Raw genomic sequence first — 13,260 nt, 5'->3', positions numbered from 1 at the left:
ATTGTTTTGTATCCTTTTACTTTCAGTCTGTTTTTTATCTTTTGTGTTTCCTGAAGACATCAAAAGATTGGGTTCTGTTTCTTAATCCAGCCTGCGACTCTGTGTCTTTTTATTGATGAGGTTAGTCCATTTGCATTTAGAGTTAATATTGATACATTGGCGTCTGTATTTGCCATTTTTGTTTGTCTTTTTGTGGTTTTATTCCTTGTCTTGTTTCGTTCTTGTTCATCCCTCTGTTGATTCTGGCTGTAGGACTTCTTGTAATATTTTTTGGAGTGAGGGTTTAGTTGAAATGAAATTCTAGAGTTTCTGTTTGAGAAGGTCCTTATTCTTTCTTCATAGAGGAAGGAAAGCTTTGTGGGATAAAGTATTCTTGGTTGGCATTTGTTGTCTTGGAGTTTGTTGACTATGTCCCTCCACTCTCTTCTTGCTCATAGTGTTTCTTCAGAGAAGTCTGATGTCAGCCTGATTGGTTTTCCTTTGTATGTTATCTGTTTCTTCCCTCTTGTCAGCTTTATTATTTCTTTCTTGTCTTGGATTCTTGGGTTTTACTATTATGTATCTTGCTGTATTTTTTCTTTCATCATGGAAGTTTGGTGTTGTTCTTGCTTCTTGTATGTCTATTTTCAGCTCTTTCTTCATTCTCGGGAAATTCTCTTTATCTCCTTGAGTATTTTCTCTGTTCCTATGTTTCTCTCATCTCCTTCTGGGATTCCTGTAACTTATATTTCCTTTTCTCATGGAGTCAGATATTTCTCAAAGTGTTTCTTCATCCGTTTTCCTTCATACGTCTCTTTCCTTTTCTGCTTTAGTTCTTTTTATTTCTGTATCTGAGAGTACTGGTTTGTTCTTCCATTTCATCTATTCTGTTTTCATTGATTTTCCTGAAGTTCTTTAGCTCCTCCATTAATCTTTTAATCTCCTGTGTTTTTTTCACTTCCCTCTTTAGGGACTCAATTTCATTCTTCTGATCTTTGATTATTTTTCTCATATCATTCTTTTCCTTTTTGTCTTCCTTTGGTTTTTTAATCATGGCAGTTTTAAAATTCTCTATCTAGAAGGCTAAGAAGTTCTTCCAAGTCACTGTTGTTGCGTTCTGGTGGTTGGTTTTCTTTTTGTGGTGTGTCCTTTTCCTGAGGACTTGCTTGGTGGTTTGTAATTTTTCTTCTCCCTGCTGTTTGTTTTTTAATTTGTCCTATGCTTTGGGAAACTGTGTCATTGGTACTGGCAGGCATCTTGGGGTACTCCTTTTGGGATGTCGGAAATTGGTGGCCCAGTCGAGTCCAGTAATGTTATGCCAGAACTCCAGTAGGGCAGTGGTACTATGGATATATTGATGGATGCTGTCCCTGAAAATCCCCTCCCTCTGTATTTACTTAGTTCCAGAGGGGGAGTCTTGAGGTCTCGGGGTCTGCCCCAATGGTGGATGGATCCCCCTCTGGGCTCCAAATAATGGTCAGGAATGGGGCCTGGCTTGCGCATGCTTTTCAGCTCACCTCTGACTGAGGGGATAGCCCTTTCTCAGTTCCACAGAGATTTTGTGAGGTTCCTGACCCAACGCTCCGTCTTGTGACTTGGCATCTGGAATGGTTTGTTAGTATTTTGTTGAGGATTTTTGCATCAGTGTTTGTAAAGAATTTTGGTCTTCTGTAGTTTTTCTTACAGTGTCTTTGGCTTTGGTATTGGGACAATGTGTTACAAAGCAGTCCCTCCTCTTCATTTTTCTTACAGAATTGGGGATGGATTGATAAAGTGCTTTTAATGCTTGATAGAATTCACAGTGAAGCTGATAGGTTCAGACTTTTTTTTCTGGGAGGTTTTCAGTTACTGATCCAATCTTACTAGTTTGTTTTGAGATAAACAAGAACTTGTTTTCCTTAACCCATTTTAGCTTCACCTTAAGCCAGCTAACAGAAAAAGGACACAAGTGAGAAAGATGGAGGGTGTCATGGGGAAAAAAAAATAGTGTGGCATATAGCAGTGGAAATCTCATCTGTGTTCACATGCATAGCCTCTTGCCTCTGGAGTATGTTCCAGAAGTCTCTCTGTGCTGCATCTTTAAGGGTCCTGTAACTGTGGTAAGGATGCAGCCTTAGGGAGTTAACCATAGCAAAGTGGTTCCAAGTGACCAAGGTCAGGTCCTCATGAGTCTGACCAGCTGGCTTTCCAGACATTTTTCTCAGAATTGTTTATTATGCTGATGGAGCTTATGGACAGTCAGCTGAAAACCTGCTTGAGGCTGCTACCTGCTCCCCAACCAGAAAATTGGAGACTGGACAACTGTTAGTTCTGGGGCCCCTTCAGACCCTCCAAATTATCTGTAATCTTCACTTCAGGAATGGTATTGGCTAATGGGAGGCCATGCCCAGGTTGGGTGTTAGGTGTGAGTGTTCACTGGTGCTGGGGTCAGACATAGCTGACCCAGGAAAGCTCTGTTGCTATAAGACACTGTTAAATTTCTCAGGACATAAGTATTATGAACACAGTTACCTAGAAGCAAGGTCCCATCTTGTAGATGAGGAAACTGAAAGTCACACCCTGATTTTCCCGTGTAAGTGGGACTGCAGAAGAGCTGAGTGCTTCTGTGTTGAATGTTTTTCTTTGGTTTCTGGGACACAGCAGAAGACAGGAACCTTTGGAGGAATAGCATCTGAGGAGTGTCTCTCTGCTCACAAAACAGTGCCTTAGCTTGGAGCAGCCACTTACAGTATTTTTCTTGGCCATGCTGGGCCCAGAGCCTGTACCAAGTCCCCTGGCTCAGGTCAACTATGCTCTGATCAGAAGCTTAGTGCTGCTAAAGTGTGAGCCATCACAGTGCTTCTGCAGGGCTGGTCCCTCCCCTTTCTGAGGAGTGAAACATTATATAGGGTGATACAGGTTAAGGCTGGGGAGGTAGGTAGGAACATGGCCCCAGTGCTGCGCACCTGCTTGGGAGTTCTGATCCTATTTAGTCTCTGAGTCCACCTAGAGTCCAGCCACCACTCACCACCCCACCCCACTGCTGCCACTATTAGGGGGAAAGGATGTCCTGAGCTAATTCCATGCAGGCTTTGTGGACTCCACCCCCACTCCAGACCAAAGCCATCAGGACATTGGGAAAGACAAATCCCATCACCACCAAAGGGAAGGTTGCTGGGACCTGAAGGTGGAGTTAAGCAGCCAGGTTTGGTATAAAAACCAAACACGTGGGCCTTGGGGGGTCTTGCTCTCTCGCTCGCCTCCTGGGTTTCACGGCTCCTGGCTTGCAGCCAGCTCTCAGAGTGCCATTTGGGATTCCAGATCGGCAGATCGGGTAGGATGCATTTAAAACTTTGTCTCCCACTTTTTTTCCCTGAGTTGTACATTTCCTCATTTTGCCCTTCCCTTGTAAATAAGCCTTTTATTAACCTTTCGCGTGTGCCTGCAGTAGAGCATTGATAAGTCCTTTTAAGCGCGCGGGTGAGGACCCCCAGTCAGGCACCCCGTTTTGTATCGGGGCTGCCCTATAACACCACCACCACCAGGACTTGTTACAGGAAATCTCAGTGGCATTGTGTCTTTCCTTTGCTCAAAACACCGTTTTGTGAAGGAAGTTGAAAGACTCACCACAGGAGCCAGGTGACTGGATCTCTCAGCTTACTCATTATTCCTAAAATGCCACCTTTCCCGGGCCAACCCTGTATTTCCTGACTGTCCCTTCCTTTTTCTCCTTAGCACTTGTGCCATCTGATACACCACACATTTGCATATTTAACTTGCTGTGTCTGTGTCTCTCTTCACCGTAGAGTCAACCCATGAAGATGAGATTTCCTCTGTTTTACACACCATTGTATCCCTCAGGTTTCTCCTTGCTAGGTATGCATGTGTAGCTTTCAATAGGTGAAAGCATTAATCACCAACTGGCAGAGGACAGGCAACCCATTCCACAGGATGTGTGTCACCTTGTGGTCACAAAGACTCCTGGTGTCATGCCTGGGCCAGAACTGGGTATGGACCACTGGGCTCCCTGGTCCTTAAGTCCTGTTTGATGTGTTTCTGTGGACTGCCTGCCGCTTCACAGTCTTTCTGGTCCCATAATACTGACATGGTTCACCCTGCATTTGATTCCAGTTGGGGGACGGGTAGCTCTTCTGATTCCCCTCTGAGACCCTGTTTTCATTCCCTGGAGAAAGGAAAGGACTGAGGAAACTTGGCTGCAGTGAACAGAATGTGGTGCACAAAGCTGAGGCCAGGGCAGGGAGCTAGGGAACTGGGATAGAGGTGAGGTGGAACTCAGTGCCTTCCTCTGAGAGCGACTGCTGAGCCAGAGCACTTGTGGAAGCCCCGGGAGGTTTGTGGGCTCATTTTTCAAATAAGAAACTGCAGCCAGGGCAGGGGGCAGCCCTAGTTCTCAACAGGTAAATACAGGACAGTGTCCGGCCCAGCCTAGCAGCCCCAGAACAGACTGCTCCACCTGAGGCCTCCCTGGGGTGGACATAATTCTGACTGCTCTAACTTACATGCTTTGTTTTTTGCCCCAGCTGAACATCCACGTGGGAAACATCTCGCTGGTGGACCAGTTTGAGTGGGATATGTCAGAGAAGGAGAACTCACCGGAGAAGTTCGCCCTGAAGCTATGCTCAGAGCTAGGGTTGGGCGGCGAGTTTGTCACCACCATTGCCTACAGCATTCGGGGACAGCTGAGCTGGCATCAGAAGACCTATGCCTTCAGGTAGGATCATTTGCTCATTGACAAATCCCTTACTCATTCCTCTGCAAATCTGTCTTGGAGGGAGGATGCCTCTAAGTGTATATTGATGCCTTGGGGACCTTCTGGAGCCTCAGAGTAAAATGCAGTCTAGCCACCAGTGGCTCCAGTCGGAATAATGACTCATTTGTTGACTTGCTCCTTCTGCCTCAAGTGTCACAAGGTTCCCCTACCCACCTTGAGCTGAACTGGGCCACATTCTACTGGCAGCAGCTCTTCTCCTTTCTGTGCTGCTTGTAGACTGTCCTCTACTGGGGCTGCCCACCCCAGGGTTCTTCAACTGATGGACTTGCCTTCTCTTTCAAACAAGGGCTACTGCATAGGGCCCTCCCAGCTCTCCAGAGTCAGGGGCTCCCAGCAGCTTCTTTTTACTGTTGTATCTTCTTGTGGTCGTTCAGTTGAGACTTGTTCGTTGGTGGGCATCCATGTTGGTTCGACCCCACACTAGGTGTCATGGAAAATAGAGCTGCATCCAGCTGCTTGAGAAGGTGGAAGTGCAAACATTCTGTTTCAGTGTCATGTGTACTGAGGTGAGGGCTCCTTGAGAGACAGATATGACATATCTGTTGGTGGTGGGGCAGCAGTGTGGGCATGGGACAGTGTGACCAGGAGACAGGAGCTGGGCAGGTGTTCACTGAATAGCGTCAGGGCTGTTCTGTGATTTCTAACCCTACCCCCTGAGCTGCTTTTTTTTATTATTTAAGATTTATTTTGTTTTTTATGTATCCAAGAACTGGGGTATAGGTCAGAGGTGTGGGGGGCGAGAAGATTCACTAGACACAGAGTGGGGAGCAGAACAGGTGGATCTACTGAAAGACACAGCTTAGAGGAGCAATGGGTGAGATAGGAGTGGCTCCAGTGGCTCCATTCGGAATAGTGGCTCATTTGTTGACTTGCTCCTCCTGCCTCAAGTGTCACAAGGTTCCCCTACCCACCTTGAGCTGAACTGGGCCACATTCTACTGGCAGCAGCTCTTCTCCTTTCTGTGCTGCTTGTAGAGATCTGCTGCACCATGTGGGTTAGCTCCCTGGATGAGAACTGAACTCATGTCACAGTGGCTGGCACTAGCTTGATAGCACTGAGACTTTAACCTCTGTGCCACCAAGGAAACCCCACCCGCCCCAAGCTTCTTTTCCTCACTGGGATGTTTTCAGGGCAAGAGTGATGCTGTGTACCCCTGCATCAAAACAGATGTCAGGCTGTTGTGCACATTTGGTGGTCATTACTTAGGGATTACGGCTTAAGACGGTACATGATGAGCAAGTGCAAAGATCTTTTTGCAAAAACATGAATCCTAATGGAGCTTATTAGTAAGTTTGGTCTCAGCTGGTTCTCTCAGAAATCTCAAGAGACAATTTTCTTGTGACTTCCTGTTACTGAGCAAGATAAAAGGAATGACTTTTCATGTGTAGGGTGTGATGTTCCAGGCCTGGGAAACTGCTAAACTCCCTGGGGAGCTGAGTCTTGCCTGACCTGTGCTCTGGGCTCCTGGGCTGAGAGGGCACATCTGTCACCTCCTATAACCTCCAGCAGCTCTGGCAACCCAGTGGTTCAATCCCAGAGAGGAGGCTTCAGGAGCCAGAGTGGTGGTATCTGGTGGGCACGGCAATGTGTGTGGTTCACATAGTGCCCTAGTGAAGACTCCAGGCCTAGACCAGCAGAGGTGATGCTCTGCAGGTCCTGAGAGTGACATGGACAAGTACCTCTATGATGCTCATCGAGTCAGAACCCCAATTCTGATAGGCACATATATGTGGGTGGGGCGTGTCACTGACCTCTATTACTCCATGGTCTCAGTGCTGAGTCTGTAGGGTTTGTGTCCTCAGAATCGAAGATGGGGTCTATCTTCTGGAGACCAGGATGTGCATGCATTACTTCTGCAGCAGTCCAGGCCAGACAGAGAGGAATCTGGGCAGTGTCCAGGGCACTTCTTTTGGCATTAGGCATGTTCCCGGTGTTTTCCCAGCTGACCAGACTTCATGACCTCCTCACACTGGGCCTGGCCTATTGTGTGTACTGTGTTTTGTCTGGGCAGCCAGATACTTTGGGAGAGCTGATGAGGACAGGAAGGGGAACTTAGGGTCATAGATTAGCTCCTCATCCAGGCCTGCTGCAGTGAGTGAGGGACTAGAACTTGTGTCTTCTGACCCTAACCAGCATTCTTCCTATTGCATCATACCACCCCTCGGAACCTCCCCGCCAGGGAGAACACCACCAACTCTTCCCTGCTTTTCAGGCCTCTGCCTATGAAAAGGACAGTGGCCTCCTGTGAGCGAGAGCCAGGGGCCCTTGGCAGTCTGAGCCAGAAGCTCTAGCTTGTCTCCCATGCATAGCAACTAAGATACACGACTCCTTTTTTATTTATTTATATTTTGCATAGAACTGGGGTGTGGGCCAGAGGTGCCCTGGGTGTGAGAGGATTCACCAGAGACTGTATAGGGAGCAAAACAGGCCAATTGACTGAAATACACTGATAAGGGGAGCAGCAGGTGAGACAGGGGAGGTCTGCTGAGCCATATGTAGGTTAGCTCCCTGGCCAGGGTTGGAACTCGGGCTATATCAATGATAGAGCTGAGACTTAACCCTTATGCCACCAGAGAGGCCCTCATGTGACTCCTTAGAAGGGGCTTCACATTCTGGGCCTCCATCTCCCCAGGTTGGAAACACTCTGAATGCTATGAGCCGGTCCTTTCCATCTCCCACAAATGGTGTCCAGCCTCTGACTGTGGTGCCCTCCTCAAGCGATAGTGACATTGAGTTGTGTTCATGGTGGAGTAAGAAAAGCTGCTGGTCACAGGTTGTGTGTGAGCAGGGGCAGGATGCCCACAAGTCAAGGGGAAACAGGGCAGAGAACAGGCTGTTTCTCCTCAGCAGTCGATGGGCAGGCCTGATACAAGTGGAGGCAGGAATCACAGCTTTAAGTGGCACAAGGAAGAAACAAGGGCACACGGCAAATTCCTGGAACACAGAGCTGGACCAGAACAACATAGAGACGACCTAGAGCCAATGGAACAAGAACAGAGACAGTGGCATGAGGCACAAGACTGGACTGGGAGAGGGCTCTGATTGGGCTAGGCAGGGCACAAGTGTGAGGGTGTTAGACATTGACCAATATGTGTGTGTGCCTGTGAGGAGAGTTCCAGCCAGCAGTCAACAGCATGTTCTCTGGGCCAGCCCTATGTCTAAGCTGATGACACAAAGAAACAGCACCCCATCTAGCAGAGACCAACAAAGGCACCAGAAGCTGTTGGCATGGGGAAGGGGCAGTGTGTGTGGATCTCCTAGAGTAAAGTGGCCAGTATAGTATTGCTGGGTGGGCGGGGTCCAGGGATAGGCAGGTGCTCACCAGCCGACTTTTTGATTCTGGCAGTCTGTGGTTTTGGTTTGCATTTCCCTAATGACTCTTGCTAGTGGACAGCTTTTCATGTGCGATTAACCAGTTGTATATCTTGGGGAAGAGGCTAAATTCCTTGGTTTATTTTAATTGTCTTTCCATTATTGAGTCTAAGAGTTCTCTATAGATCCTTAGGACATGTGATTTGCAAATATTTTCTCATTTTGTGGATTGTCTTTTTTCAGTTTCGTGGCAGTGTCATTGACGTACAAAAGTTTAAAAGTTTAATGTAGTTCACTTTTGTCTATTTTTTTCTTTTATTGCACGTGCTTTAAGTGTGATACCTAAGAAATCATTGCCTAATCTAGGGTCTCTTCCCAGCACTGTTTGTTGGAAAAACTGCTCTCTCTCCATTGAGTGGACTTGGCATCCTTGTTGAAAGTCAGTTGATCGTAAACAGTTACGTCATTTGTCTCCTCTTTTTAGTTGTGCACCCGCAGGCAAGTCATTTCCCCTCATTGTCTCTTCCTCTCACAATTAAACTGTTTATAAAGAAGGCATGGTATTGCTGCTCAGCTGGCCTGTTGTATCACGTATGAAGGAATAAAAATGGGATCACATTGCAAATGAACCTCAAGATGCCCTGCAAGCTTTAGTCTGGGACCTCTGTCCCCTCAGCCACGGCTTTCCCCTCCCTAGGCTCTGGGTCTCACCTGGACACGGGAGTGGGAGGAATGTCTGGAGTCCCAGGGGGCCTGGAAGTCGAGCAGAAAAATCCCCTGAGGGGTAGGAGACTGGGCAGTTCTGCTTGCATGTCTCCCCCAGGCCCTAGCCAGGCCTGTTGGCTCTCAGCCCTTGCTTACATGGTTGACTCAAGCAGTTCCTATTTTAGAACAGCCCACTGGAGTGGAATCTTCCCAGAGCCAAAAGGAGGTAAACACCACTCACCAGCTCTTGTTTAAATTAAGAGGAAAACTTGTTTTGCTCCCCTCAGCGTGGGCTTGGCGCCTTTCATGTCTGCCTTCCCAAGGAAGGGGGGAGCCCTCGAGGTGAGGAATGATGTTTGGGTCTGTGGCTAGGCAGTTCCTGGATTGGCAAACCGCCACACTGGTTTGAGAACAGCTGTCAGGAGCTGCTGAGGAAGGGTCTGCCCAGGGTGCCACAGGATGGGGGCTGACGCTGCCTAGTCAGTGGCCTGAGTCATAAGCATGAGTTTGGGCAGCCTGCCCAGCTGGAGTATAGAAAAAAGGGCCTGGACAGGTCAGAGTGGTGACAGTAGGAAGGAGTTAAAATCATGTTCTGAGGCACATCTGCCAGGTTGGGGATTTGGGCATCAGCCCCGAAGGCAGGAGGAAAACGGGCTTTCCTGGCAGCTCCTGTCCCTTCAGCCTCTTGTCACAGACTTGGAAACCAAAGCCCAAAGAGGTGGCAGCCCCAGGCCCTGCTTCCTACCCACACTTTCCCGCCCCCATCCTCCAGCTTTGAAGCATGTGCCCTGCTGACCCCTGCAACCCAACACTGTGTCCACTTATTAAGAGGGTGCGCAGGTGGCCTTCGGGTAGAGTCAGAGCAGTGGCTTATCACTGGTCCTAGTCCTGGACACTGAATGGGCAATAGCCCTCTTCCCTGTTTCCCCCATCACCCCCAGCCAGGCTGTGATAACACCAGCCCAGCAACACTGTACTGTCAAGGGGAACCACCTCCACAACATCTGTCTCTAGGACTGAGATGCTGTGATAGCTGGGGTGGCAGCAAAGAGCCTGCTGAGAGTCTGCTTTGAGAAGAAGCCCACAGGATCTTGGGGGCAGCACTATTGTTGCTGGGAGAGGTCCTGGCATCTCCAGAGGCTCTGCTTTGATGTTTGAGTGACAGGAGCACCCTGGCCATTCTGCTCAGGAGTACTGCTCTGAGGAGTTGGCACTGAGATGGATCCACCAAGGAGGAAGAAGCAGGAAAGGCCTGTGCCTTCCTGCCATGTCCTGGCTCCAGTGCTGTTTGCTGAGCTCTGCAAACAGTGGGAGGGGTTGGACAGTGATTTCTGTGGATGTTTTCAGCTACAACTTTGAAACTATCAGTTGCTCTTCCCTGCCCCCGCCCCCAACAGTGAGAACCCCCTACCCACGGTGGAGATTGCTATCCGGAACACAGGCGATGCTGACCAGTGGTGCCCACTGCTAGAGACTCTGACAGATGCTGAGATGGAAAAGAAGATTCGAGACCAAGACAGGAACACGAGGTACTTCCCCTGGTCCCCTATAGGAGGCTCTGCCCTACCAGGCAGTGGTAGGGGATGTTAGCTTTCCCTAGTGATTTCTGAGGGACCTCAGAAAACCTTCTCAGGAAGAACCCCTGTCTAGCCCGCCAGGAATGAATTTCCTTGTAGGGCACAAAAGTAAGCCCTTAGGTCGGATTTGACCACAGCCCACACCTGGTTATACAGATCCCTGCAGAGGAGGGTGGAACCTGGGCAGGTAAGAGAGAGGGCAGCTTCAGGGGACCAAGTGGTAGACAGGCCCAGGCCAGGGGAGGGGCTGGGTCCCCGCTCCCACATCTGCTTACCCTAGAGAGTTCTGGGGAAGGCAGTTACCCAAGGCTGGGAGCTAGCCCCAGGTCACCATCCTTTCCCCTCCTCTAGGCGTATGAGGCGTCTCGCCAACACCGCCCCAGCCTGGTAACCAGCCCATCAGCGCTTGGCTCCCACAGTGTGTTCAGAAGATGGAGCCACCTCTCCTTCATCTGACGAAGAGGGAGGCAAGGGGGCAGCCTGGGCAGCCCTGAGGAGCACAGGGCAGGGAGCCTTCCAGGTGACCCTCCCTCCAGGCACACATTCCATTTGCTGAGCTCCGGTCCCCAGCACTCCAGTCTCTGGTTGGGAAGAGGCCTTGTCTGGGGTTGTGTTTCGTTTTTTTATAGGAGCCCCAGGCAGGGCTAGCAACACTTTTTAAATAAAAGGAGCAGGTCCTGTTCCATTTCTTCAAAGTGGTAATGTAAGAATAAGAATGGGAGAGAACAAGATCCCCCCTAGCTGAGTGATCTGTGGCCAAGGCTGGTGTGCTAGGCCTCTCGCACTTCTCGAGTTCAGGTGGACAGGGGCATGGGGGGATGGTTGGGACCCAAGACTCTACTTAGTCACCCCCACCCCTCCCAGGCTCCTGAGTCTGAGCATAATCCTTACTTTTCCTTTAGTCCTCCATTTTCCCACCAAGATCCATGCTTGGCTCATCCTTGTAGAGGGGGAAATGAGAAATGTGGTCAGGAGGCTCCTCGGGCAGGGGGTCAACTTGCTCTTTCAGTGACAGCCCTTATCTCCAGACCCTTTGCTTTGAAGTAATAACAGACTCTCCCACTATCCCTGGGTTCTGCTGTGTCCAGTCAGTCCCTTGCAGAAGCCTGTCCCATGTAGGCACTGTAGGGAACATATCCGGCCAGGGTCCCTGTGGACCTGTGCTGGCTGGTCCAGCTCTAGCAGGTATGCACCACTCACTATACCTCCCAACAGCACACTCAAAGTAGGCAGCTGGGGTGCAGTCCCATCCCTGGCTAGTGCTGGGGCCTGGGCTGGCTCTTCCCTTCTGGGCACTTGTGAGGAATAAGCATATCCAGCAGTTCAGCCATGCACGGCCCAGTGTTGGGTCTGTGGGGTGAGTTGGTAGGTAGGAAAGGAGGCACGGCTCTGGGTCTCTTCCCAGCTCTGACTCTGATCAGCTTGCTGCATCCTTGTCTCTAAGGTGGAAGTATCCATACCACAGAAGGGATCTGGGGTCCATGAGGATGGCATGTATAAGTCTCCTACTTAAGCCAAGCACTGCTTAGTGGTCTGGACACACAGCTGCAGTCTTAACTGAAGAGAGTGGGCCCAGTCCCCTGGCACCTTTGGATGTCAGGGCAGCTCTATTCCCTGAGGGCCTGGGAGGGAACCTGTGGCATCTGGCTCCCAACCTGAGCCCCATATCGAGGGGACAACTGGCAACCTTAGAAACCAGTGGGCTCCATTGCTAAGGTGTTCATTTGTGTGCAATAGACAGTCCTGTGCCCTCACAACTGGTCTGATGAAATGAATCCTGTTTGCCTGAAGTCCACTGGGCAGGCTGGCCTACCTACCCAGGAGAGGCCTAGGAAAGAGCCTTCATCTGAGCACTGCCAGCCCACACCACTGCAGAGCTCTACAAGGTTTCACTACAAGATTAAGGTCAGACTGGTGAATTTTTTGGCATCCATGAACATGACAGCTTATGTCTGGAGGAGTTCCCATATTATGTGCATCCAGAAATACACCATAATGCTAGTCTAGGGCAACACAAATAGCTGTCCAGGTCTTCAGCTGCCCACTTTTCAGAAGAGAAAAGTGAGCTGCAGGATCATATAAAGTTTCCGTGGTCCTCAGCAAAAAATGGCAGGGCCAGAACTTGAGAGATAGCTGCTGCCCCTGCTAAGATGAAAACTCAAGGCTTTGGAGTCACAGAAAGGGCAGAGGACTGGTCCTGACCTTCCTTTGCACCTGACCCCAGGGACCTTCCCCAAGTCTGTTAGCTGCCCAGCAGGAAAATGGGCAAAGAACCGCTTGTTACTGGTAAGGGACAGGAAGGGAGCAACTGAGACATCAGCCTAAAGGCACCACAGGCAGAAGCCCCCAGAATGGGCTTCTGGCACATGGGGACAGACTAGTCCCAGACTTTGCTATGCAGATCTGTCTATCCTCCATGCTGACTGGCAGGAGCAGAGGCCCATCTGGGTACTGGGAGGGATTTATCAAGGGCTCCACCAAGGCACTGACCAGGCTGGGATAAAAATCCCAAATGTGCCTCTGTGAGGTCATTTGCATCTGCTGGGCAACCACAGGCAAGTTCTTAATGTTCTGAGCTTCTCATTCTATCTCCTACAATTGGCCTGAGAGGGCAGGCCCCATTTGGCAGGAGTAAAACTGCCCTGTACCAGCCCCAATCCAAGAGCAGAGGGTAGGCAGGGCCCAACCGGATTTGGTGGCCTAAAGTGCCTGCCCAGCTTGGCATGATGTGCCAGCTGAGACAGGGGAAGCCATTGCCATGCGTGGAGACTGCAGATCATTTTGTTTATTTGGGTGAGTGTTGGGTATAGGCCCAGCCTCCAGAAGAGATTGCTCTGCTGCAAGAAGGGGTTAGGCGTGGGATGAAGGTCTGCCAGGAAAACATGCTTTGTGGCCTTGCCCTGACCCTAGGTAGGG

The 13,260-nt window shown here is 49.8% G+C and overlaps 1 protein-coding gene across 2 annotated transcripts in view; it reads left to right on the top strand.

The window, feature by feature from the left end:
• The window catches only part of SMARCB1 (SWI/SNF related BAF chromatin remodeling complex subunit B1), a gene marked incomplete at its 5' end in the record, with an annotated part of 37,490 nt that extends 26,556 nt beyond the window's left edge, over positions 1–10,934 (top strand). For both annotated transcript variants that reach the window (XM_084245810.1, XM_084245809.1), the window contains 3 exons: positions 4,500–4,690; positions 10,165–10,296; positions 10,696–10,934. In XM_084245810.1, coding sequence (XP_084101936.1) covers positions 4,500–4,690; positions 10,165–10,296; positions 10,696–10,735 — 363 coding nt within the window. In that variant the 3' untranslated portion in view covers positions 10,736–10,934. The remainder of the gene's footprint in view (positions 1–4,499; positions 4,691–10,164; positions 10,297–10,695) is intronic.
• Positions 10,935–13,260: the final 2,326 nt, after the last annotated feature.

Source organism: Talpa europaea (genome assembly GCF_964194135.1).
Source record: "Talpa europaea genome assembly, chromosome: 10".
Taxonomy (NCBI): Eukaryota; Metazoa; Chordata; class Mammalia; order Eulipotyphla; family Talpidae; genus Talpa; species Talpa europaea.
This window is presented reverse-complemented; position numbering and strand designations above follow the sequence as displayed.